This window comes from Pan paniscus, chromosome 19 (assembly GCF_029289425.2).
Source record: "Pan paniscus chromosome 19, NHGRI_mPanPan1-v2.0_pri, whole genome shotgun sequence".
Classification (NCBI taxonomy): domain Eukaryota; kingdom Metazoa; phylum Chordata; class Mammalia; order Primates; family Hominidae; genus Pan; species Pan paniscus.
The window spans coordinates 60770975-60798146 of record NC_073268.2 but is presented as its reverse complement, the minus strand read 5'-3'; the positions used below and the strand labels follow the sequence as shown (position 1 = coordinate 60798146).

Genomic DNA, 27172 nt, shown 5'->3' with positions numbered 1-27172 from the left:
GAGATAGTCTAGGTGGGAGATGAAGGAGGGAGAAGAATGTTTTCTGAGAGCAGGACTAGAGCAAATAGCCACCTTAGCTAGGGGCCTGTGAAAGGAAATGATTTCTAGAGATTTCTAGTCATGGGATTTAGTTGTTGGTGTGTTCCATGAGGAACAGGTGTTGTTTCTCATTACCTGTCAGAAACAACAGTGAAATATGTGTCTGATGCTGCTCCTTCTACTTTTTGAAGAACTGGGCCTGAAAGAGACCCACCTGACCTGGAAGGGAAGCCAGGCTCAAATGTGTAGAGTGAGAAAAGCCAACTCCAATCAAGTTGCATAATGGTATTTTATTTCCAAAGCAGAATGGAGATTATGCACTTCAAAAGGCTGGCTGAATATATGGTTCTCTTTTATCTCATTGTGAAAAGGGAGTGCTGCGTTTCATGACATTAATAATTACAACTGTTACCATTTATTGAGTGCTTATTAGAAACTTGACATTGTTTTAAGCTCATTGTGTGTTTTTAACTCCTGTAATTTTGACAAGAACCCTATGAAGTGGGGTGTGCTGTTTCTCCTATTTTACATTGGAGGAATTTGAGGTATTGAACAGGTATGTAACTACAGGTTACCTGCTGGCTAATAAGTGGCAGAATGGGAACTTGAATCCAAGGAGTCCGGTTTCAGGGCCTTTACACTTAACCAGAGCACTTTTTGCCTCTCTAGGACAAGAATGTGGTCCTAGGGATGAAGCCAAGTGAGAACATATCCTTTGATGGAAACTGTCACTCTTATTATTTATTGGATATATAAGTGATCTTGATGATACACAGTTAGATAAAGGCAGGATAGCTTAGTGCTTCAGGACCTATCCAGAGATACTCCTGTTCCCACTTCATTTGCAAATGTGGGTCTCCATTAAGAAATAGGAATGATCCAGATGACTCAAAGAGGTCAGTGTCTTTGAACCAGGGAAAAACAAGAACCTGTTTCTACCACTGGATGACATGCATGTAGTACCTAAGATCACTTCGTCTAAACCAAGTAATTTTGCCTAGAACAGTGATTTCCAACCCTCTGTGTGCATCATTATGTCCTGGGAAGCTTTTTAAAGATACTAATGCATGAACCTTTTTTTCAGAGATTTCGATTGAATTGGTCTGGTTTCTGTGATTCAAAGCTCCCAAGGCTATTGGGTTGATAACCTATGAACCTCTGATGAAGCTGAGTTTCATCAGAGGCCAACACTAACCTTAATAAGACATTGCACTTCAGGCCAACTCAGCAGGACACAGACAGATTTGCCATAAGATGGGACATCCGGGAGCCACAGGAGGAGCCAGGGAAGCAAGGGCTGAAGTTAGGGATTACCAGGACAGTGCAAGATAGCCTGAAACTCAAAAAGGACACATCATTGCAAGCCATTTACATGATCTGTTTCCATGCTGGAGTCATGCAGAATACAGGCTCAGAATAGCCCGTGGGCGGAGCTCCCTGACTGGCATCTGTGTCCTCCTGCAGCCCCATAGCCCTGCCACACCAGAGCAGGTCTCTGGCTCTGGCACATATTCACTTGGGGCCTCTGAGGTGTGTGGAGGAAGCATGGTTAAAATAGCACAGGACAAGACAGAAGGAGAACATAGAGGGGTAAATAATAACAACCAAATTTTTAAATACTAGCTTGCTGATATGGTCAGTTACAATGGTTGGTATCAAATATTACAATGATTGGTTAATGTGATTTCCAATGACACTTTATTGATTCGTGCTCAACCAATGACTTTTCCTATCAATTTCTCAGTATCCAGGAGCAAGACAAGAAGCTTCAGGCTCTATGGAATGCTTGTGAAAAGTTGCCCAAGGCCAATCACAACAACATCCGGTAAGTGGATACTTACCAAGTATAGACACATGGCTTGGGCTTATGTAAGCCTCAGAGATACAACTCCCCGGGTAAAAGTCAAGGTAACTACCATGCATAGCATTTTATGATGTCCAAGGTATTATTAACATGCATTGTCTCTTTTTTTTTTTTTTTGAGACGGAGTCTCGCTCTGTCGCCCAGGCTGGAGTACAGTGGGATGATCTCAGCTCACTGCAAGCTCCGCCTCCCAGGTTCACACCATTCTCCTGCCTCAGCCTCCCGAGTAGCTATAGGCACCCACCACCACGCATGGTCTCTTTTAAACCCCAAGCCACCCTGTGAGGGAAGGCAGGAATAATTACTGCCATTTTTTAGATAAGGAAATGGACTCAAAGAAGCGAACCATTGGCTAATTCAGTTAAAGGAGCAAAGATGAATGCAAGCTATCTTAAGATATTGGGGATTTGTGGTAAAGACAGGTAGGTGTTGGTGGACACCGGGGAGAAGCTGACCTACGTGGGAGCTGGGGGAGGCAGAAGTGTCCTTGAGCAAGTTCACAGGAAGGAGAGATGAGGGAGCGTGTTCTCCAGTGCTCCCCCATTCCCGAGCCCTAGCTGTGTTCCATGTCTGCCTCTCTCTTTTCTTGCTACCACCCGAGCTTCCACTTCCGGCGCGCTGCAGATCCTTCTCCACGCCTGGCTCCTGCTGCTTCACACTCTGCTTCTTTACCGCTTTGTCTTGCCAGCACCCATCCCGGCCCTGCCGCCTTTCCTCCCAGCTTCTTAGGAGGCAGATTTTCAGCATCAGCACCTACTGCCATCTGCCTGGTTATTTCTGTTTTCCTGTTAAAAATCCCCAGAATGATGGGATGGCAGTTCCTCAAACAATTAAACACAGAATTACTGTAGGATCCAGCAATTCTACTTCTGGGTATGTACCTAAAAGAATCGAAAGCAGGGACTTAATATTTGCACACTCGTATTCGTAGCAGCAGTGTTCGTAGTAGGTAAAAGGTGAAAAGCCAAATGTCCATCTACAGATAAGTGGATAAACAAAATGTGGTATGTTCATGTAATCGATGCCATTCTGATTCTTGTCATCACGTGGATGAACCTTGAGGACGTTATGCTTTGTGAAAGAAGCCAAACACAAAAGGACAAATGCAGTATATGATTCCACTTATATGAAGTACCTGGAGTGGTCAAACTCATAGAGAAACAAAATGGGATGGTGGTTGCCAGGGCTAGGGGATGGTTGCCAGGGGCTAGGAGACAGGAGATTATTGTTTTTTGTTTTGTTTTTCTTGAGACAGAGTCTCACTCTGTCTCCCAGGCTGGAGTCCAGTGGTGCAATCTCGGCTCACTGCAACCCCCACCACCTGGGGTTCGAGTGATTCTCCTGCCTCAGCCTCCTGAGTAGCTGGGACTATGTGCGTGCGCCACCATGCCTGGCTAATTTTTGTGTTTTTTTTTTTTTTTAGTAGAGACGGGGTTTCACCATGTTAGCCAGGCTGGTCTCAAACTTCTGGCCACAGGTGATCCGCCCGCCTCAGCCTCCCAAAGCCCTGAGATTACAGGCATGAGCCACGGCGCCTGGCCGAGATTATTGTTTAATCGGGACAAGGTTTAGCTAGGGAAGATGAAAACATTCAGGAAACGGATGGTGGTGACAGGTTCATAACACTGTGAATGTACTTAATGCCACCGAATTGTACATCTAAAAATGGCTAAAGTAGTAAATTGTATGTATATTACAAATCAGATCCCAAGAGCGGGAATCAGATAGTTTCAACTTATGGCATGTTGCTGACCACAGCCCTAGGCCGCTGGCCAGCCCATGGGTTGGCCTAAGCTCTCAGCTTAGGTCCCACATCCTGGTCCAGACCTGTGTGGCCTCTTGGAGGGTGGGGCATGGCCAGGAGAGGCCGTGCGTGGAGTTGTCACAGTGACAGCTAAGTGATTACATGGTAGGACATGAGTCTGCTGGACTTTCTACCGGGCTGATGAAGGTGAGCAGAAAATCCCGAATGAGTCGCTTCACTATGATCCAAGCAAAATGGAGTTAGGACCACAGCCTATTGTAACTGAGAGGCCAGAGAAAACATGTCTTCTCGGGGTCCTGGGGCCTCTTGTCAGGTCCTGGCAGATTTTTAGTGTGGTTTGCCAGAGCTGTTTTTTTTGAATTTGCACGTAGCTTCTTCATTGTATTTGTTTTATTTCTATATAGCTTCTTTGTTGGCTCTTTTTATAAAATAACTTTATTAAGCTATGATTTTCATACCATTGAACCTTTTTAACATGTGCAGTGTAGTAGTTTTTAGTGTGTTCATATAGTTTTGCAACTATTACTGGTGTCTCATTTTAGAACATTTCCCTTACCCCAAAAAAGAAATCCCCTTCCGATAAGCACTCCTTATTTTCCCCAACCATGCCCCTAAGCAACCACTAATGTACTTTCTGGCTCCATAGATCTGCCTATTCTAGGCATTTCATATAAATGGAATACTATAATATGTGGCCTGTTGTGTCTGGCTTCTTTCACGTAGCATAATGTTTTCAGGAGTATCCATGTTGCAGGATGTCCCAATACTTCATTCCTTTTTATGGATGAATAATATTTCATTGTATGGACATACCACATTTAATTTATTGGTTCATCCCTTTATGGACATTTGGGTCATTTCCACCCTTCGGCTATTCTTAATAATTATGATTCCATGAACATTCATGTACAAATTTGTGTGTGGACAGCTTTCTTTTGGGTATTATCCCCAGGAGTAGAATTGATGGATCATATACTAAGTCTGTGTTGGACTTTTTCTTTATTAGATCTTCCCAGAGCACCCAACTGAGGGTAACTCCAGGAGACACCACCCCTAGCATGTAGATGTTCCTGCCAATGGTACTTAGACATACTGCTTATCACTCCTGCACACAGGGAACATGGCAAGAAGTAATGGGGTTTGTAAAAAGCGAGGCATTTCAGGTCATTATATACTGAGTCAGAAGGAAAGAAGGAGACTTTCTGGCCAGTGTTAGTTGAAGCAGATGTTGACACCTGACCCAGTGAGATCTGAGCCTGTCTGTTTTTGGAAAGAGGATGCAGAATTTCCATTTCCTGACACGTGACGCATGTTCATTACATTGCAGGTGCACGAGTCTCCTAGTCAGTGAGATATGTGACATGAGAGAAGCTTCTGTCCAGTCCCCAGGGGGACATGGCTGGTGTAGAGCCTTGGTTAAACCTGGCCCTTCTAATTTTCTTTTAGATACTTGATCAAATTTTTATCCAAGCTATCAGAATATCAAGATGTAAACAAGATGACTCCCAGTAATATGGCAATTGTTTTAGGACCCAACCTCCTATGGCCACAAGCAGAAGGGTAAGTACAGGGCGGAGAAGTAATGTGGGTGATCAGGTGGGACTGCAGGGCCTGAGCAGGGTGGGCAGGACAGCTGGGGCCTAGCTGAGCACCAGCCTCATGTATTTTCCAAACCCTATTTCTGTGTTGGCCTGCTCCTCTTTTAGGCTGAGGAGGAGGCACAGAATTCTGCAGATCTTTCTTTTTGTTGATGGTCCCAGAGCTACAGGTCTGAAGTCAGGGTCTTCTCTGAGCTAATTAAGTCAGCATTGGGATGAGGGGAAAGGAGGGCGTAGGACATGGTGGCACAGGTCAGGCAAGCTCTTAGACTCTGTCATAAGAGGACACATCCCAGCCTCAGGATTCGGAGGGATAGAGGGCTGTCTCCAGAGACAGCAGTGTTGGAAAGAGGATGAGAATCACAGGGACGGGAGGGAGGAGAATCACACCTCACGTTGAAAGTGGCTTTGTAGGGATTGTTCATGTGCCCCGGGTTTATCCCCATTCTGCAGATGGAAAAAGAGAAGTTCAGAAAAGTGAAGTGTCCCTCCCAAGAGAAAGTCTGCTCTCAAACCTCCGTCTGTGGGGTTCCAGTCCAGGGCCCCTTCCTGGGCTCTGCAGCCAGAGGACCGTGGGCCTCAAACCTTGCTTCAGCTGCTAACTCCACCCTGTTCGCCTCTGCTCTCTGCTTACAGGAACATTACAGAGATGATGACCACAGTGTCGCTGCAAATTGTTGGGATCATTGAACCTATCATCCAGCATGCAGACTGGTTCTTCCCTGGGGGTAGGTGACAGCACCTAGGTGTGGGGGCAAGAGGCAGGGAACAGGAGTATCACTGTGAGTTCTGAGCCTTTGAAGCCAAGTACCACTGCCCACAGGCTTTTTTTTTTGATTCCCCTATAAACACACACACACACACACACACGCATGCAGACATGCACAAAGGCATACACGTATCAGGGTGGAGTCATGGCAGCTTCCTGTTCTGTAATCTCTATATTTTTTGAGATGGAGTTTTGCTCTTGTTGCCCAGGCTGGATTGCAATGGTCTGATCCGGCTCATCGCACCCTCTGCCTCCTAGGTTCAAGCAATTCTCCTGCCTCACCCTACCTACCCACTGAGTAGCTGGGATTACAGGCATGCACCACCACGCCCGACTAATTTTGTATTTTTAGTAGAGACAGGGTTTCTCCATGTCGCTCAGGCTGGTCTTGAACTCCTGACCTCAGGTGATCTGCCTGCCTCATCCTCCCAAAGTGCTGGGATTACAGGCGTCAGCCACTGTGCCCGGCCTGTAATCTCTATTTCAAGGGACACTCTGGCCTGAAGGTGTCCACTGTCTGTACTAACCATGTCCGTGGATTTTACTGGTCTAATATCCATACCATAGTTTCTTCAAATCTGCAAATCTTAGAATGCTTGTGCAGGAAGGAAAGATCCTCTGCCCCAAATCCTTCACTTTGTAGATGCAGAGAGGGAGACAAGTTCCTGAGATGGATGGGGACTTTTATTCAGGACTTGCAGATCACCTGGATGCCTTACAGACCCACCTTTTGCTACCCTAGGTTGTGCCGTTTGAGTTGTCCCTCAGCATGTGAAGGCGGGGCTCAATCTCAAAGGCAATGAGATTCTTTTTTTTAATGCCTGCTTCAAAATTAGGCTCTGAAGATAACTTCCTAAGAGGTAGTTTCAGAGATGTTCTGAGCCATAGAAGCCTCACTCCATAAGTAGATGACTCTCAATGGTGACAGCTTTGAAGAGATAGCAGTTGTTACACTAAATTCGGCATCTGCTTAAAAACATCATAATTGGTACTGTACCGTATGTTTGGTAGACATTAAGGGAATGCTTTTTGCTGTGCTGCAACAGCTGTTAAGGCATGTGAGGATAGGTTAGTAATTCTATGCTCTGCCCATTAGAGGTAATCAATTAATGCTGTTCTAACATTGAAGTTTGATTGTCTTTCTTTTGCTTCATGTGTTTTAAGGTCGAACTGCTGACTCCCTAAGAGTTGCGTTGATAACAGAGTTGGGTGGGTGTGGGAAATCAAGATAAAGAAATAAAGGAGGTAGGAGTCAAGACAGTAATCCTATAGGTTCTGTGGCTGAGCTAATTCATTACCACTGCACACAGACAGAATTGTGCAGAGCTAATTTATTCTCATTGACTCGGAAAGGATGGGATGAGTACTTCTGTATATCTCTTTGACAGCCAAAAAACAACTTTAATGAAATCTCTATTTCTAATATCTTGAATTTATTCTCTATGGTTTTCCAGAAAGGCAGTGTCGTCATCTATAAATATTAATATTGCCTCTTATTTTATTTTCTTGACTAATTCCATTGGCTAGTGTTTCTCAAATGGTGTTAAGTAATGGTAGTGGTAGTGAGCATTGCCATTTCTCCTGATTAGTTTAGGACAGCTGTCGGCTTTCAGTCTTAAGCATGAGGTTTTAGAAAGATGATTTCATATATTTCAGAAAGTATCCGTTCCTGTTTTTACAAACTTTTTTTTTCCCACAAATTGACATTGCTTTATTAAATGCCTATATAGGTGATCACCTGTGTTCCCCTTTTTGGCCTGTTAATGTGATTCATTATATTAATAAGGTGAACCATGGGATGAAATTTTCTAGGGATGACATACGAGGGAGTGGGTGTCTGGACTCATTCCTCCCCTGCCCAGGAAGGGTGTGGCAGACCAAGAGTTCACATGTACCAATTCTTTCTTCCCCGCAGAGATAGAGTTCAACATTACTGGCAATTATGGGAGTCCAGTACACGTGAACCATAATGCCAACTACAGCTCAATGCCCTCCCCAGACATGGACCCTGCTGACCGGCGCCAGCCCGAGCAGGCCCGCCGGCCCCTCAGCGTCGCCACGGATAATATGATGCTGGAGTTTTACAAAAAGGATGGGTATGAACTGGTGTCTCTTTCTCAGCACTGGGGATTAGGGGAGGTGGTGGGGGTGGATGGGTGATGCGTAAGAAAGATACAATTACGGGAAGGCTGCACTGACTCTCAGCAGTTGAGGTGACTTGTAGCAATTAAACTGTATCTGCTGTGTCTGGGATGAGTTTCTTTGGCTTTTGCCGCCCTTTATACCAGAGTTCAGTGTAGGCTTCTTAGCTGACACAGTTGTGATCAGTATTAATTAGTTCTCATCAAAAGAAAGAAAAAGTAGTCACTGAGGGCAATTAAAAAAAATACATACGCACTTTATTTGGAATCAAAATGTATACAAGTAGATCAATTCCAGAATTGGTGGTGGCTTTACTTTGATTATAAATGGGCTCATTGCATTCTTCAGAAGCATCCTGGCACAAACAATACCTTTAATGTACAGTTTAACGTTCCCAGTTTCAGCCTAAAACTTGAAACAGCCTGAGCGTAAAATCCTTCTAGGTTTTTAAGATGTTTTCCTATCTTTTATTATTAACATCCGTAACTACTTCAATGCAGTTATTAAGAGGCTTGTAAGTACATTCAATTTAGTTTGCTCAGCAACAACCCTGTCCACACTCATGTTAAATTAGTTTATATAATATTGAACTACATAATGATTCCCATAGCAAGTAAGATGGGCATAAACAGGTTTCGTAACAAGCACAGCTGACTCACGGTGAGCACCAGCTCAGCCATGGCAACCAGAGGACGTGGACTAATGAGCGTGTTCAGCAAGCTGCAGGCATCCACGAATACCTCTTACAGGAGGGGATCGTGTTGGTTGGTCAGGCAAGTCAGTTCAGTAAACTTTGGTTAGAGATTAAAAATTACTACTGTAAAATAAAATGTAGCAAGTGCTCCTTTAGGATAGATGAGAGCATAAAGCATTGAATGGGAGTATCGGAAATGCAGACAACAGGAAGTAACCTAGCTAGAACCTTCCCCTTTCCGGACAGACCACTGGGCAGCCAGAAAGATATGCTTGAAAAGGCCCATGGCCTGAAGCGGCGCAGGAGGGAAGGTTGAAAATCCAAGAACTGTTAGAGGTGTGTGAATCTTACTTTTCACCCCACTTCTTTCTGAATGGGAGTTGGTATTGGAGAACTAAATTTGGCAGAGGAGACCTAGGCTTGTTTCCTGGGATGATGGTCAAGCCTTCACAATGGCCAGTATCTCTTCTTTGTTACTTCACCTATCAGAGACAATTTGTATGTGGCAGATGGGAGCTGTTTGTGTGCGCTATGCTGGTGTTTATTGTTCTCCACTTAGTGGAGAAAGAAAAAAAAAGGAAATTCTTAGAAATTCAAATGAGTATGAAAAAATGTCTTTCCTTTTTGTTTTGTTTTGTTTTAAGACAGTCTCAGCTGGGCGCGGTGGCTCACGCCTATAATCCCAACACTGGGAGGCTGAGGTGGGTGGATCACAAGGTCAGGTGTTCGAGACCAGCCTGACCAACATGGTGAAACCCCGTCTCGACTAAAAATACAAAAACCAGCCGGGAGTGGTGGCACGCACTTGTAATCCCAGCTACTCAGGAGGCTGAGGCAGGAGAATCACTTGAACCTGGGAGGTGGAGGTTGCAGTGAGCCGAGATCGTGCCATTGCACTCCAGCCTGGGCGACAGAGCAAGACTCCATCTCAAAAAAAAAAAAAAAAAGAAAGAGAGTCTCGCTCTGTCGCCCAGGCTGGAGTGTGGTGGTGCAATCTTGGCTCACTGCAACCTCTGCATCCCAGTTTCAAGTAATAATTCTCAGGCCTCAGCCTCCCGAGTAGCTGGGATTACAGGCAGGAGCCACCATACCTGGCTAATTTTTGTATTTTTAGTAGAGATGGGGTTTTGCCATGTTGGCCAGGCTGGTCTCGAACTCCTGACCTTAAGTGTTCCTCCCGCCTTAGCCTCCCAAAGTACTGGGATTACAGGTGTGAACCACTGTGCCTGGCCTCAGAAAATATTTCTTTAATCTATAAAAAGGAACATACTTAGAATCTGAGAGTCAGAGACAGAGAAAACTAGACAGTGCATTGGAACTTGTTTTTAAATATTATTAACGCAGTTCCTTTGTGAAATCTCTGTAAGCTGAAGGGATGCTCTTGAGGGTAAATTCTGGTCCTGGTTGGGTGATACAGCACTCCTGATATTCCTTCCCAGGTGTTTCTACCCCAAAGTGTGCCCCTCCATCCCTCCTCCATCCTCTCTGCCAGATCTGGTTTGATTCCAGTGCCTCCTGGGCGCACTCCAAATGGCCTCTGAGAGAGAGTTACCACTGCAGATGCATTGGAGTACTCAGAGTTCACTGGCCCACTATCTGCAGGCAGATGCAGAAGCTTGAGCAATATCTTGAGCAGATACCTTATCTCTGATAAAGCTCTCCTGCTTAAGAATTTTCTAAATGATATGTCCACTCTGTATACTATTCTTATTTAAAGTTGAAACTGCCACCATCTACTTTAAGAGTATAGGAAATTTATTACATAATGTATTGTTGTACATAAAATAAATGTTTCAAAATTTGTATTAAATGTTAAATTCAGGCCGGGCGCAGTGGCTCACACCTGTAATCCCAGCACTTTGGGAGGCCAAGGCGGGTGGATCACCTGAGCTTGGGAGTTCGAGACCAGCCTGACCAACATGCAGAAACCCCGTCTCTACTAAAAATACAAAATTAGCCCGGTATGATGGTGCATGCCTGTAATCCCAGCTACTCGGAAGGCTGAGGCAGGAAAATTGCTTGAACCTGGGAGGTGGAGGTTGTGGTGAGCCAAGATCACGCCATGCATGGCAGCCTGGGCAACAAGAGCAAAACTCTGTCTCCAAAAAAAAAAAGTTAAATTCAATGAAGGTCTTACCGGTTTAGGGTGGCTCTCCCTAAGTTGTCTGAGGTAGAGCATCTGTGCGTACGTTTTAAGGAAGTGTAGTGAATTGTAGAAGATCAGTTCTTACCTGACCTTAAAGAGTGGGTGTTTTTGGAGAGGGGAAAGAAATTTGCATCTCTTGAGTCCCTATGTTATCTTAGTAACATTAGGGCAGTTCTCTAGATTGGCCCCATTTCTGATCTTTTGAAATCTATGAGATGCATTTTAAAGTCTTCACACTGCTCATTGAAACCCTGACAAATTAAAGCTCATGTTATTGAAGGTTTTTGGCCAAGTTAAAAAAATACATATATATATGAATTATATATCAATAAAGCAGATACTTATTTAAAAAGAAGAAAATTGAGGGGCAGAAAAACTGGGTAAAATTGCAAAGAAATGGTAAGTTACCTTTGTGTCAGTGACACTTTCCTAGGCTGATGGCTGTTATGTCCTAGATGTCATACAAAGCTTCTTACTTCCCTCACAACTCTGGGCTTTGGTCCTGATGCCTTTCTGATTTGAAATGATGCAGGAAGCTGGGTTTCTTTAGCAGGGCTTGGCGTCCAATTCAGGAGCTTACATATACATTTTTCATCATTGTGGTAGGTAAAATAATGCCCATCCACCAAAGAAAAATAGATCTAAAGCCCTGGAAACTATCCATATTTCCTTATTTTGGAAAAAGGTCTTTGAATATGTGATTAAAATAAGGATCTTGAAATAAGGAGATTGATTATTTTGGATTATCAAGGTGGGCTCTACATGACATCATGTGCATCCTTATTAAGAGGGAGGCAGAGAGAGATTTTACTACACACACAGAGGAAATGTGAAGATGGAACAGAGAGAAATTTGAAGAGATGGCCACAAGCCAGAGATTGCCAACAGCCACCAGAAGCTAGAAGAGAGAGCAAAGCCTTGCTCCCTCCTTGATTTCCACCTGGTAATACTGATTCTAATTTATTTAGAAAATCAATTTCTGGGTCAGGCGCGGTGGCTCATGCCTGTAAGCCCAGCACTTTGGGTGGCCGAGTTGGGTGGATCACCTGAGGCCGAGAGTTCAAGACCAGCCTGAACAACATGGAGAAACCCTGTCTCTACTAAAAATACAAAATTGGCCAGGCATCGTGGCGCATGCCTGTAATCCCAGCTACTTGGGAGGCTGAGGCAGGAGAATCGCTTGAACCCAGGGAGGCGGAGGTTGCAGTGAGCCGAGATAGTGCCATTGCACTCCAGCCTGGGCAACAGGAGCGAAACACCATCTCAAAAAAAAAAAAAAAAAAAAAAAAGAAAGAAAAGAAAAGCAATTTGTGTTGTTTACCAACCTTGTGGTTGGTATTCGTGACAGCAGCCATAGGAAGCCAATACAATCATCCACTGCAGCTCCACACCAAGAGCTTTGATAAAGATGGCAGCAGATGCTTTGCTTGTCCTCCAGGGAGTGTTGGAATCTGATTGCTCTCCCTTCGAGTCTGAGTTGCTCTAGTGAGTTACTTGACCTAGTAGGATGTGGGAGAGGTGATGTTCTGGGACTGCTGAGGCCAGGTCAGAAGAAGCCTTGTAGATTGTGCCTGGGTCTCTGGAGACAGTCACTCTTGGAGCCCGGTACCATCCTACATGGAAATCCAAGCAGCTCCTTGGAGAGAAATGGAAGTCCCCAGCCCTCAAGCCCAGCTGAGCACTGTCCTGACAGCCAGCACAGCTCCAAGCTCTGAGAAGGAGTCATTCTGGAGTCTTCAACCCAAGTCAGACCACCTCTGCCAATGCTGTGTGTGCAGACAGGCCAGCCTTGCATCAATGCTGTGTGTGCAGACAGGCCGGCCTTGCACCAATGCTGTGTGTGCAGACAGGCTGGCTTTGCACCAATGCTGTGTGTGTAGACAGGTCGGCCTTGCACCAGTGCCGTGTGAGCAGACAGGCCGGCCATGCACCAGTGCCGTGTGTGCAGACAGGCCGGCCTTGCGTCAGTGCTGTGTGTGCAGACAGGCCGGCCTTGCGAAGCCCTGCCAGAACTCTAGATTGGTGACCCAGATAACCATGCTAAGTTTTAGGGTAGTTTGTTACATAACAAAGAGCCAGAACAAGCTTAAAAAAAAAAATCCTTCAACCCCATCACCTGTCCCAAATCTCCCCATCTGATTTAAATGGCCTGGCCTGGGATAAGTATGTGATTCTAATGTGCTGGGGTTGGGAACTACTGAATAATTTTGCCACTCTGAATGAAGAATTTGGCAATGCTACATTTTTTTAAAATTTATCAAAACTTTCCTACTTTAGCCATTGAGTATTGGTGTGATGTATAGGGTGTCCTAACTCCGCCAACACTCTGAGCAACAAAGTATTAAATAAATCACACTATTGTTTTCTGTACTTTTTAAGCTCATTCTTAGAAAGTTTTGGGTGCAGATTATGTTTTCAGTGTCTTTTTTGTTTGGGTTGTTTTATTGTTTTATAGAATAGTGAAATTTGTGTGTTAGGTCATTAGTCCTAAATAATAAATGAAAGTAAATCTACAGTCCCTTCTATTTCTCTGACAGTGCCAGACTTCCTGGTCAAATCAATTTTTTTTTTCTACTGCCTTCAAAAGAGTTTGCCAAAGTGTCTGCACTCTTGCTGGTTGGTCAGGGAGCACCCATGGAGCCAGCATTGGGCTTTGGACTCCAAGCATTTGTCAGATGCCTCCACTGGCTACATCCCCCACTGAGCCTGGACAAGCTGGGCCAGGACTGTTGAAGGACCTGTGGAGAAGCCCAGAGGCAAGAATAGAAGCGACAGGCTGTGCGCAGTGGCTCACACCTGTAATCCCTGCACTTTGGGAGGCCAAGGTGGGCGGATCACTTGAGGTCAGGAGTTCTAGACCAGTCTGGCCAACATGGTGAAACCTCATCTCTACTAAAAATACCAAAGAAATAAGCTGGGCGTGGTGGCAGACGCCTATAATCCCAGTTACTCGGGGGGCTGAGGCAGGAGAATTGCTTGAACCCTGGAGGCAGAGGAGGTTGCAGTGAGCCAAGATCGCACCACTGCAGTCCAGCCCGGGCGACAGAGTGAGACTCCGTCTCAAAAAAACAGAATAGAAGCGACATGGGTAATGTGACCTCCTTCCTAGCATCATGTCCCTCCCTTCCAGATAGCTATCAGATAACTGCCATCTCCCCCTTCTCTCCTCTCTGTCTCCACGCCCTGCAAGATGCCCATCTGAGACTTCAGTAGACCACTGCCCACTCCCTACCTCTGTGTTTCCTCAGTACCTTCCTCCCTACTGCCTCTTTTCTTTCTTCTGGCTCCGGCCCCTGCTCCCTGCACTTGCCCTGCTGGCTTGTCCATCTGTTCTGTTGCCCCTGCTTAGTTCTAGCCTCTCGTAGCCTGAAACCCACGGATGGCAAGGCCCTGACAGCATCTATGAAGCTGCCCCACAGACCCCATCAAAACCTCCTTGGATCCCAATGGGCCGGCGATCTGCCACGGAGATCCAGCTACCTCAGGCCTTGATCCTCAGAAAACCAACATACAGCTCCTCTTTGCAGGCCTGAAACCCGACGCACCTACTGCCATTACACTTGCTCCACCGTGGTCTGATCCTCAGGGGTTCTCTACCAGAGCCAGGTGACAGCAACCCGAATGGTCTATGGGATGTTTACATCAGGGCCAGCAGCCTCCCTTGAGCTCTGTTTAGTGGGTGACCCATTCTCAGCCTATGCTTGAGAGCTGCACTGCAAAGGGCTTGTCCCACCCCTGTGGACTTTAATCTAGATGTTCAGTAATTTGGAAAAGGCACACTTGATTGAGAGGGTTCTAGAATAATTTGAACTGTGCCCTATGGTATACCAGTTTCCAGTGGTAGTTGGTTATATTATGAATGGGGAGGAGGGTGGACTCTGATGTCTAATAAGTTCCTGAAGCACATGATCAACACATTGAAACCAGTTTCTTTAGTGTATGACTTCTTAGAGTCTTTAACATGCTGTTACTAGCCACAGACCTCCACAGGGGGCTGTAGCATGTATCATTTCCCAAATTTAGTATATCACAACACCTGAGATAAACTGAACCAGTGCCCCAAGGGACTTGTTTTTGTAATTGCAGATGTGGATGTCCTCTGTAGATCCTGTGGTGGAGGGTTGGACAGCACATTAAAATCCCTGAGGCCAGGTGCAGTGACTCACACCTGTAATCCCAGCACTATGGGAGGCTGAGGCAGGAGGACTGCTTGAGGCCAGCAGCTCAAGACCAATCTGAGCAACATAGTGAGACATCATCTATACAAACAATTTTTAAAAATTAGCCAGGCATGGTGGCACGCACCTATAGTCCCAGCTTAGTCAGAAGGCTGAGACGGGTGAACCCCTTGAGCCTGGGAGGTGGAGGCTGCAGAGAGCTGTGATAGTGTCACTGCACTCCAGCATGGATGACATAGTGACACGCTGTCTCAAAAAAAAAAAAAAAAAATCCCAGAAAGAGATTATGTCATGGATAAGTGATGCAGTAATTTTACTTCAGAGCTTGAACCTATGATAAGACAAACTTACCTAGAAAGTCTTCTGCGTATGGATGGAAAATGTGACTCCTATTTTGGTTTAGGGTTGTCTACATGGAGAGGGATGTTTTGGTCCAGGCCCCTTAGCAGCCTCGTCCCCTGGACTTAGACGTTGTTGGATGCTGGGACCAAGTCTGAAATGTTGTCAGAGGACTTGGCCTTTATGTGTACTGGAGAGGTTAAGGTGCTTCGTTGCTACTTACTGAAGAGAGGAGTTACTTCCAGAAAAGCTGGAAAATACTGAATTCAGGCCTCACTGGGTGTGTGTAGGCCAGGCTAAGTCTTAGGAGCTTTGGGTCCCCTTTTCACTCACCTTTGCTGTCCAGGACATCATCTGCTGACCCTGTGGCTCCCTGCCACAGTTCATCTTACAGTCCCTGAATGTGCACGCCTACAGTGGGTGTTTGGGAAGCTTCTGTGGATATTTGGGAAGCTACCAGGTTTCCCTGCCCCCTCTTTCTTGGCTGGCCTTTGCCAAATGTAACTGATCTCTAGAACAAAAACCAAAACCTTCCAAATCTCTATAGACTTGAACACTTCACAGCCATGTATTGGCTGACACCTCCCCTGGCTAGGATTCTTCCTGACCAGGAGTCAAAAACAGCACTGCAGATGTCTGATCTTCAGAGGTCTGTTCTGCTAACCCAGACAACTCAGCTAGAATGGTCCACAGCAAAATTCTGCCTGGTGATAAGTGTATTCTACCTATAGATACCTATTCTTCTTGGAGCTGGGATCTTCCAAATTTTATATTTTGGCTTTTTTTTCTCCTTTTTTTCCCCCCTCTTCTTCCTTCTCCTCCTCCTTCCCCTGCCCCAACCCCAGCACCCTTCTTCCTCATTTTTTTTTTTTTTGTTTTGCTGGGGCAGGTCTTTGTTTCTCTTTAATTTTTGTAAGGTCTCCATCCAGGGTGTGTCAATGCCTGGACACTGGCCAGGGTTAAACTTCGGGGTGTGAATCAGAAGATCCTGATCCACACTCTTTTTGCTTTTTTTTTTTTTTTTTCCTGAGATACAGTCTTGCTCTGTTGCCCAGGCTGGTCTCAAACTCCTGGGCTCAATGATCCTCCCACCTCAGCCTCCCAAATAGCATGGCCCATAGCTTTTAGTGGGCAGATACACAATGGAATATTGTACACTGTGGTTGCAATGTCTGGAACTGAATTTGTCCACGCTCCCCTCCTGCCTCAATTCCTCAACAAAGACGGGCTTATTCTGAACCCTGCCATCATGGAGTGCCCGGGAAGGCATTTTTCTCACATGGTTTCCTTGCTCGCCCCATCGCAATACCAGTGACCTTCTCACTTCGAGTAAAAGGAATGACCCATTTTCTAAGTTCAGGGGGCTTAGAAGTGAGCAGACAACATCTTCTACCGGTTTACCCTTAGCTGCTCTAGGTGATCGCTGAGCACCTCCTCACCAACACATCACTTCATTGCTTCCCTCTTGAACCCTGAGCCATCGTTCCACTGGTCCTGGGCCTAATCCTCTCCCTGTATGGTCTACCAGGTTGCAGACTTTAAAAGAAGCCTGCCGTTTCATCTCCAGCATCAACGAGCCATTTATAGTTCTTCTCTTTCTACTTCTCCCTGCTTACACGGTGTGAAAGTCATAACCCTATAAATAGCCCTGCATGCAGAGTCTGAGCTTTGGAATCAGGCTCCCTCTGAGTTCAAATCCTGGTTACTGAACTCTGAATGCCTCAGTTTCTTCATATGCAAAATGGGGAAATCATGGTAAGCACCGACTTGAATCATTCTGAGCATTGAACGAAATATTGCTTACAAAGTGTTTAGAGCAAAGCTCAGCACATGGTAAATGTTAGCTGTTCTTAGTACAGGAACCAGGTTTTTGAGTGACATTCTCATGTTTTTAAGGGGGCAACATGGCGGGGCCCACTTTCCCACTGATGAGGCGTCCTGATCAAGCCCTTTCCTTGCCACCTCGGGTGCTTGAATGTTTTTATCTGTCTCCACCTTACCATGAGCAATTGAGCTAATTCTGCAAGCAAGAAATACACAAACACCAAGGGCTTCGTGACAAAGCACGAAATATCCTAACAGCCAAGGACAGCTGACGGTTGCAGGAGGCTCCCCAGGACGTGGAAAACCCTGTGTAAGCAGGAAGTGCTGTGACCATTCCAGGCTGAGCCTCCTGCGCCCTAGTGTATTTTGTTTTCCAAAGAATCTTTCAGACAAGATGACCCTTCTGACTCCTGCCTCCTTTACTGCCCCAATGACCTGGGTTGGGCAGTAAGACTTAGAAGGGTTTGCAGGCATCCCCTCTTTATTTGTTTGTTCCTTAAGCTTGGAATCATGTAAGTAGGATTTTAGCATCCCCTATTCTGAAACCCAAATTGGGTCATCCAACTCAGCAGAGCCCTGCGAGACTAAGAAACCTAGGGAAATGGGACTGATAATAAACTCCAGTCCTCATTTTTTTCCAGTCCCCATTTTTTGTTCCCTGTTCTATTTCTTTTTCTTTTTCTTTTCTTTTCTTTTTTTTTTTTTTTTTGATACAGAGTCTCACACTGTCGCCCAGGCTGGAGTGCAGTGGCGCCATCTCAGCTCACTGCAAGCTCCGCCTCCTGGGTTCACGCCATTCTCCTGCCTCAGCCTCCTGAGTAGCTGGGATTACGGGCACCCGCCACCACGCCCGGCTAATTGTTTGTATTTTTAGTAGAGATGGGGTTTCACAGTGTTAGCCAGGATGGTCTCGATCTCCTGACTTCATGATCTGCCCACCTTGGCTTCCCAAAGTGTTGGGATTACAGCTGTGAGCCACTGCACCTGGCCTCCCTGTCTATTTCTATCAGAGAACTCACCCCAAAATCTTTTGATGTTTAGGGTCACTGTTAGGAAGGGAAGAAATCTGATGGGAAACCTGATAAACCCAGGTGACATGGGCCAGATGGGGTCTTCCTAGCATCTCTATCATGCTGTGCCTGATGTCAGCAGTAGAGTATCCTTTTCCCCCCTTTATCAACATATTTTAGACTTGTGTTCATTCTTTCTTTCTCTGAGGAGATTTTCAAAAACAAGTCATATGTGCTTGGCACCTATAAGCACAAAGCATTCTCATTGACACTACATCTTACTGATTTCTTAGTAAGAGCTAAGGGCTTTATGCCCACAGTTTCATTGGCGCCTTACAACAAATTGAAGGAAGAGAAGCATATTATTCCATTTTACAAAGGATGATCAGAGGATAATCAGATAGAACTCCTCCATATTATAGAGTTAGTCATTGGAAAATCTAGGATTCATACCCAAATTCTCTGCTTTCAAAGCCCTGCTATCCTGAGCTGGAGAGGCTGTGGAGTTACCACGTTATACCCAAAAAACACAAGCCAGATACTAGGCCTTTATAAAGGTGTTGTCTGATGCTCTGAATCTCCAGCTTGTCCACATCATAAAACACCATTGGCTTAGCTAGCTAGACCCTACTACAACCCACTGTATGACCACTCAGCTTCTGCCACCAGGTCATGGTGCAAGGGCATGCTAAATATATCTTAGCACTCAATAATTGATAAACTATCTTCATGGAAATGCTGGAAACAGGAAGGGAGGTATTAGCTCCATTCTATGGATGAAGAGAGAGCTCTACTGAGTCAGTAAATGGTTAACTGGGACTAGAGGCCTGGGTCGTTCTAGAACCTATTCCATGATACCGTCTCATGAAAAATACCCACGTTTCCATTATGATAAATCCTATGCAAATATAAGATGCTGGCAGGCAGGGAAGATTGTTCTTCAGTGGGTCTACCTTGCCAAAATGAGGACTTATCACCTGACTCCCATCCTGTGCATCTCAGTGATGAGCAGTGTCAATTCTGGATTCCCTGCCCCTTGTCTTCTTACTCTGAGAGAGAGCAGTGGTCCAGCCTGGGTAACATGGCGAAACTCATCTCTAAAAAAATTATGAAAATTAGCCAGATGTGGTGGCATGTGCCTGTATTCCAAGCTACTCAGGAGGCTGAGATGAGAAGATCACTTGAACCCGAGAAGTTGGGGCTGCAGTGAGCCATGATTATGTCACTGCACTCCAGCCTGGGCGACAGAGCAAGACCCTGTCTCAAAAAAAAAAAAAAAAAAAAAAAAAAAAAGAAAAGAAAAAGAAAAAAGAGAAGAGAAGAGAAAAAAGAAGCAGTGGAGAGAATCACCTCAGGTTCCACTCCCCAGATTCTGTAGGCTCCCTACCTCCTGCTTAGTGATTTCTAAGCCCTTTGCTTCACATAGATTCTTGCTGGCCTCTGACTTCTTGCTTTCACCTTGATTCAACTATAAAGGGATCTAAAAGCCAAATTGTTTTCAGTTTTCAGCAGAAGCCTGGGAAATCTTTGCCATCTAGATTGTCCTTAGGTATCCATGCAGGGATGTCTGCTGGAGTCAGATATGTTTTATTAATTCCACTTCTGTATTGCTCCTTTCTTAAGAAACAAGCAGCAGTGCCTTGATTCCGGCTACTGTTTATGCAATAAAACAATGAACAGAAGCTTGTGAACTGCTGATATAACCTTGTAGTTGGATCCCCCATCTGTGAATAGATTCCCCTTCTTGGCAGCATACTGAGCAATTTTATTATTTCTGTCTTCAGGTTGAGTTTTATCTAGACATTTGAACATTTACATATACCATCTTGCTTTGGAAGGTAAATGCACTTGCAGGCTTCCAACAGCATTGCTGCTGCCTTTGTGATTGATTTACTGTGTAAAGATTTATATTACTGTTTGAAAATGTCAGTGAACATTTGATGTGAATTCACAGTGGAACATGTGATGCTCCCTCTTATGAGAAAGTCATTTCAGCTGGGAAAGTCGTGATTGCAAATTGTAGCCTCTTTACAAGAGGAGAAGTAGCACGTTGAACTCATATTTCTCAGTTGCCAAAGTTTGCCAGTGTTATTTAGCAAGTCTCGCCCAGTACCTACCCCATGCCCAAGCTGACACCTTCCCTTGGTAAACCAGAAGATCACCAAGGAGGCTGGTGTCTGAGATTCCTGATGCTAGAAGGTACTGTTGGGGAAATAGAAGGCATCCCCCACCAGCTTTGGCCCAGACCTTCTCACCAGGTGGGAAAGCCTTTTTCAAGTAGAAGAGAAAGGGGCGAGGAAGAGAAGATGGAGTAGGACTTAGATTTTTAGGACTCCTTGTGCTGGTCACCATGTGAAACATCTCACATGCCCGAAATCCTCACCAACCATTGCAACTAAGTGGTATCAGTTCCGTTCCCTAAGAGGAATGTTAAGCTCTTTGTTCTTTTCATCCTGATACATTCTGAAGCCTGCAGACCACAGTTTGATGATCTTCGGCAGCCCGCTGTAAATACCAGGGGATGTAACCAGACTGTGTCCCAGAGTTTCAAGTGGCCTCCAAAAGCATTTCTGGGTATCGTATAGGAAGTGTTTGTTTATTGGTAGAAGGTTCTCAGACCCCAGATGACTTTGGAAACTATTGGGTCCAGGAAAGAGACATCCCTCCCCTTTCCCTCCATCCCTGGTGCCTCCTTGAAGCCATCCAGCGGAGATGAGAAATACCAGCAATCGTACTAGACATGAGAAGGCCTCTGGTGATCCTAGGAAGGAAGGGGATCAGGAAGCCATCCCATCCCAGTGTGTGCTTGGTTTCAGCATCACTCCCCATATTTCCTTAAAACAGCTAAATCCCACCATCCCACCTTGTGCAACCAAATCTCCATACTTGAACTTTTTCTGTTATTAAATCTTGCTGTACCTCTACAAGGTAAATATGACCTTTCTAGGTGAGCAGGATTTCATGGTGTAATAGTTTTGTGCTTCTGACTAGTGTAGGTGACCATTTGGCAGGGAGGAGGTGAAAGTGAGCACATCATAGTCCTCATACACCTATCTCTCTGTGCAGATACGTGATAGAGACAAATGCTGGTTGGGAGTATATGTTTTCTCCCTGAATGAATGAATGTTTCTCCCTTAATGCTAGAAATGTGAGCCCTTACCTTAGTCAATGAGTCAATGAAACCTTGGCTGAGATGACAGCAGCAGTACCTCCTAGACCAGAGGAAAGGGAACTAACCACCTGCTAGTCTATGTAACTTAGAAGTCAGTGGATAAGGCCAGGCGTGGTGGCTCACACCTGTAATCCCAGCACTTTGGGAGGCTGAGGCGAATGGATCACCTGAGGTCAGGAGTTTGAGACCAGCCTGGCCAAGATGGTAAAACCCCGTCTCTACTAAAAATACAAAAATTAGCTGGGCGTGGTGGCGGGTGCCTGTAATCCCAGCTACTCGGGAGGCTGAGGCAGGAGAATTGCTTGAACCCAGGAGGCAGAGGTTGCAGTGAGTGGAGATCGCACCATTGCACTCCAGCCTGGGTGACAAGAGCGAAACTCTGTCTCAAATAAATAAATAAATAATTTTTTTTTTTTTTGAGACGGAGTCTCACTCTGTCACCCAGGCTGGAGTGCACCGTCGCAGTCTCGGCTCACTGCAAGCTCCACCTCCTGGGTTCATGCCATTCTCCTGCCTCAGCCTCCCGAATAGCTGGGACTACGGGTGCCTGCCACCACGCCCGGCTAATTTTTTGTATTTTTAGTAGAGATGGGGTTTCACCATGTTAGCCAGGATGGTCTCAATCTCCTGACCTCGTGATCCACCAGCCTCGGCCTCCCAAAGTGCTGGGATTACAGATGTGAGCCACGGCGCCTGGTCATAAATAAGTAAAATGTTTTTTAAAAAAAGAAGTGAGCAGATGACTACTTTTACCAGTTTCTTTCTTCCTTCTGCCTCTTTCTTCCCCATGCCACACCAATATCAACTCTTCAGCTGCTCTCTTTACCTGTGTGCATGGTAGGGTATGACTTGCACTTACACAAATAGGAGAGTCACTTTAGAGAGACCAACTAAATTGTAATAATTTTATAGCACAATAAAAATCCCACCCCAAGACCCTGGACCGTGGAGAGAGACCCCTTACAGAAAGACAACCTTTATGTCCAAAGGAAGGCCTAGATTTTTTGAAACTAATATCTGTATGTTTCTGTCCCTGCAGCCTTAGGAAAATCCAAAGGTATGGTATCCTCTGGTAGCTATGAGGCCATGCTCAGTCTCTTCAACTGAGCCACCTATGCATCGTAGTGAGTTCCACCAGAGGGTGAATGCGCCGCGTCTGGTTGCTTGGCCGACTTATTTGAAGCTGTGTGCCCATCATTAAAATAGAATCAGAGCCCAGAGGGACCATAGGCACAAGCAGCCCCTTCCCTGCTGTGTAGACAAGTGGGAGTGGCCTGCAGAGGTGTGACTTGGCCAGGGTCCCAGCAGTGGTGGAGCTGGGGCTAGACTCCAAGTTACAAAAAGAAGGATTCATATTTAGATGTCTCCTGCTGTCAGTTCCACGCTCCCCCTTTCGCTGCCCCTCCCACCTCGTCTTGCACTTGGGAGGAGTGAGTGTCCCTGCCCCCCCAGTTAGGCCACACACCGCTGTGAGGAAGGCTGGCAGTTTACACCCAGGGAGCTTGCCGGGCCATCATCCTGAGCTGGCTTTGGCAGAGGGTTGAAGCACAGCTTGTGGCCGCCAGCGCTGCCGACTGTGCCCTGCTCCTTGCCTCAGTGAGGGGGCCGCTCTTGCCAGGACTGGGCTGCCCAGGGCTGTGTCTTGGCCGCCGGGAGCAGCCAGGGTGCTGGGAGCACAGCCCCCAATGCATCGCTTCCCGGGCCCCCGGGGTGCTAAAGCTGCGCTGCTCTTCTCCCAACGCGGACCTGCTTGAATGTGGGGGAGGGAGCCTGTCTCCTGTCATCTGTTACGCGTGGGTAAGCGGTGTCTTTGTGTCCCTCGCCAGCATGGGTGTGAGGGTCATGGACACAAACTGGGTGGCTCGAAGAGGCTCCTCGGCCGGTCGGAAAGTGTCCTGCGCCCCGCCCTCCATGCAGCCTCCCGCCCCGCCCGCCGAGCTGGCTGCGCCCCTGCCTTCGCCGCTGCCGGAGCAGCCCCTGGACAGCCCCGCGGCCCCCGCGCTCTCTCCATCCGGCCTGGGCCTCCAGCCTGGGCCCGAGCGCACCAGGTAAGCGCGGGCCACTGGCGTCCGGGCGGGCTGGTGTGCGGTGCAGGGGGTGTCTGGGTTGGCCGCACTGGAGGCCTCTTGGATTTCGTCGTTTCCCATGCCCCTGTCCCCATTTCTAAGCATTCATATTTGGCTTCTGCGTCGCGCTGGCACCAAGTCAGTCATCCACAGCTGCCTGGATTATCACACGAAGTCCAGTCTTCCCCAGCATAACATCGCAAGCAAGCAGAAGGTGGCAGCTTGCGAAGGCAGGGTGAAGAGTCTTAGGTTCCCCAACTCTGTTTTCCCCTTCCTCTGTCTTTGTCGTTACAGTGGCCCCCCATATCCGTGGGAGATACATGCCAAGACCCCCGGCGCATGTCTGAAACAGCTGATAGTCCCAAACCCTATATATACTGTTATTTTTTCTTATACACACATACCTGTGATAAAGTTTTAATTTATAAATTAGGCACAGTGGGACATAAGCAATAACTGGTAATAAAATAGAAGAATTATAAGCATATGCTGTAATAAAATTATGTGAATGTGGTGTCTCTCAATTTTTTTTTTTTTTTTCGAGATGGAGTCTCGGTTGGTCGCCCAGGCTGGAGTGCAGAGGCGCGATCTCGACTCACTGCAACCTCCGCCTTACAGGCTCAAGCGATTCTCCTGTCTCAGCCTCCCAAGTAGCTGGGATTACAGGCATGTGCCACCATGCTTGGCTAATTTTTGTATTTTTAGTAGAGATGGGGTTTCACTATGCTGGCCAGGCTGGTCTCAAACTCCTGACTTTAAGTGATCCACCCGCCTCGGCCTCCCAAACTGCAGGGATTACAGGCGTGAGCCACCATGCCTAGCCTGAAAATATTTTATTGAACTGTACGCACCTATTTGGGCCACAGTTGACCACAGGTAACTGAAACTGCAGAAAGTAAAACCATGGATAAGGGGGACTACTGTATCCTATTGTGAAGTTTACAATTTCTGTGTTTCTCCTCTTTATAGTCATAGCAGCCACTTTTTTTTTTCTTTTGATGCTGCTAAAATGGGTGCAAGTCAGGGAAGGAATGGAGGTGGCGGTCGTACTGGGCCTGATGACCTTTGCAGCTTGCCACATGGTTGAATTGCCATTATTTTAGGGGAAGGAAAAAGACAGGAATTCATTCTATGGGTAGCTTGATGAATATTAACTGATAACTTTCTCTTTTTAAAGATAAAAAGACATGATTGCTGCCCTTAAAAAGTTCACATTCCAGTGAGCAAACAGGCCCTGACAAATAATGACAGCACTTGGTTATGCATACCCAGGGTGGCAGGGGAGGAGAGAGTACCTGGCCGTTCCTTGAAAGGGGCATGATCGGGGGAGGCAGATTCTGGATGTGAGAATTGCACCATGAAACAGCTTTGCTGTTTGTTTCTATCTTTTCTCAAACAGCAATTTAGAACACCAGAAAAGCAATATGAAATCACATGCCACCGTGTCTCCTGTTAGAAGACATGGCATTCCTCCATGACCACAGCCAGAAAAGTTTTGGAGACTTTGGGAAGCTGAATCTTCTAACCCAAATCTTTCTCCAAACACACATGCATACACATGGACACACATCCTCACACACCATCGCCACCAGCACACAAACACACACCCACACCCACACCAACCCCCTACACGAGAGGCTTCCAGGCTTTTTTGTTTTATTTTGTTTAATGAGTAAAAAGTATTTTCACGGCCAGGCACGGTGGCTCACACCTGTAATCCCAGCACTTTGGGAGGCTGAGGCGGGCGGATCACCTGAGGTCAGGAGCTCGAGACCAGCCTGGCCAACATGGTGAAACCCCGTCTCTACTAAAAATACAAAAATTAGCTGGGTGCAGTGGTATATGTCTATAGTCCCAGCTACTCAGGAGGCTGAGGCAGGAGAATCGCTTGAACCCAGGAGGCGGAGGTTGCAGTGAGCCGAGATGGTGCCACTGCACTCCAACCTGGGTGACAGAGCGAGACTCTGTGTCAAAAAAAAAAAAAAAAAAAAAAAGTATTTTCACTGTAAAACCAGGAAATGACAAAGGGACAGGGGGATAGATAGTCTTAGAGCGTAGGAGGGGGCACCTGACCCTGGGCATGCTGGGTTGCTGTTGATGACTTCAACTCAGAGGATGCTCGGTCCTGGCTGTGCAATTGCTAGGCCACAGATGGACCTGAGAGATGCAGATGCGGGCACATTGAGTTCACTGGAGAAGCAGAGTCTGAGAGTGGTGGGCCAGGTGAGGCCGACCAGGAGGAAACGGACCCACAGGCGGGAGATGGGCTGGGACTGCTTCCTTTTTGGACACTCATCAGCTTCATCCTAGTTTCCCATCTTAGAAAGGGGACTCAGTGCCATATGGTATTTGGCATATAAATGATATTTCTAAAAAGTGCTCCTTGAAGATGGATTCCCCCAGGCTCTGAAGGCATTCCAGGAACATTCTCGGTGGGTGACCTTGCAGAGTTACTTGTGGGCAGGCAATGGCACCCTCTGGTTTAGATTATTTTAAAGCCAACTCACATTGCTCTATAGCCAAATGTCTTTCCCCTTTGCCCGGGCTGACCGGTTTAGTAACTTTTCTTTGGATGTTAGTGTTTTTTGTTTTACACCACTTTTTTTTCTCTCCCCGCATGGATTTCTCCCAGTACAAACAGGTGTTCCATTGTTTTTGTTTGTGTTGTTTGTTTCTGTTTCCTGGATGTTTGCAGCCCAGATGATGTTCCCTCTAGTGGCCGGATTCTCTTTCTGGCTCCCCCTCCCCTGATGGCAGGCCCTTCCTTGCCTCTGACTGGTTCCCACCTTCCCACTCCCTACCCCAGGCCCCACCTTCAGTTCTTTCCTTGGCTCTGTCCAGCCAGGCTCTGCCTCCACATCCCGCCCAACTGCTTAGCATGAATGCTAACCCCAAAATTCTCCTTCCTGCTTCTTGGCACCAAGGTCATGGGCTGAGTCATGCATCTTCAGAGCTAACTTGTCCTCAAACGTGCCTTAATCATGCCTTGTTCATGTAGCGCCCCTAGTAGCCACCCTACGCCCCACCTCTCCCCACTGGGTCAGCTGCACCTATGCTGGAGAAAGAGGACAAGGCTAAGTGGGTAAATACTTGTTTCTGTGCTGGAGGAAGTGTGTCCGGGCCGGGCGTGGTAGCTCACGCCTGCAATCCCAGCACTTTGGGTGGCCGAGGCGGGTGGATCCTGAGGTCAGGAGATCGAGGCCATCCTGGCCAACATGGTGAAACCCCGTCTGTACTATAAATACAAAAATTAGCTGGGTGTGGTGGCACATGCCTTTAATCCTAGCTACTTGGGAGGCTGAGGAAGGAGAATCGCTTGAACCTGGGAGGCAGAGATGACAGTGAGCTGAGATTGTGGCACTATACTACAGCTGGGCAACAGAGCAAGACTCCGTCTCAAAAAAAAAAAAAAAAAAAGTGTGTTTGGTGGCAGGGAACAGAAGGAAGAGCTCATTCCTAGATTCCTTGGATAGATGTGTGTCCAAAGGAAGGAAGAAGAGTCTACCCACCCACAAGAAGCAATTTTTTAGTTTGCTGATTATGAGATGTTTTTGATTGGTTGACTG

At 46.4% G+C, this 27172-nt stretch overlaps 1 protein-coding gene across 4 annotated transcripts in view; it reads left to right on the top strand.

The window, feature by feature from the left end:
* ARHGAP44 (Rho GTPase activating protein 44) overlaps nucleotides 1-27172 on the top strand; it is a 201825-nt gene that overhangs the window by 161123 nt on the left and 13530 nt on the right. For 2 of the 4 annotated variants that reach the window (XM_003829383.6, XM_008954750.4), the window contains exons 13-18: nucleotides 1784-1864; nucleotides 5115-5228; nucleotides 5903-5994; nucleotides 7951-8131; nucleotides 22580-22597; nucleotides 23367-23588. In XM_003829383.6, the coding sequence (XP_003829431.3) occupies nucleotides 1784-1864; nucleotides 5115-5228; nucleotides 5903-5994; nucleotides 7951-8131; nucleotides 22580-22597; nucleotides 23367-23588 (708 nt within the window). The remainder of the gene's footprint in view (nucleotides 1-1783; nucleotides 1865-5114; nucleotides 5229-5902; nucleotides 5995-7950; nucleotides 8132-22579; nucleotides 22598-23366; nucleotides 23589-27172) is intronic. The other 2 variants (XM_003829384.7, XM_008954752.6) reach the window with 2 other exon arrangements.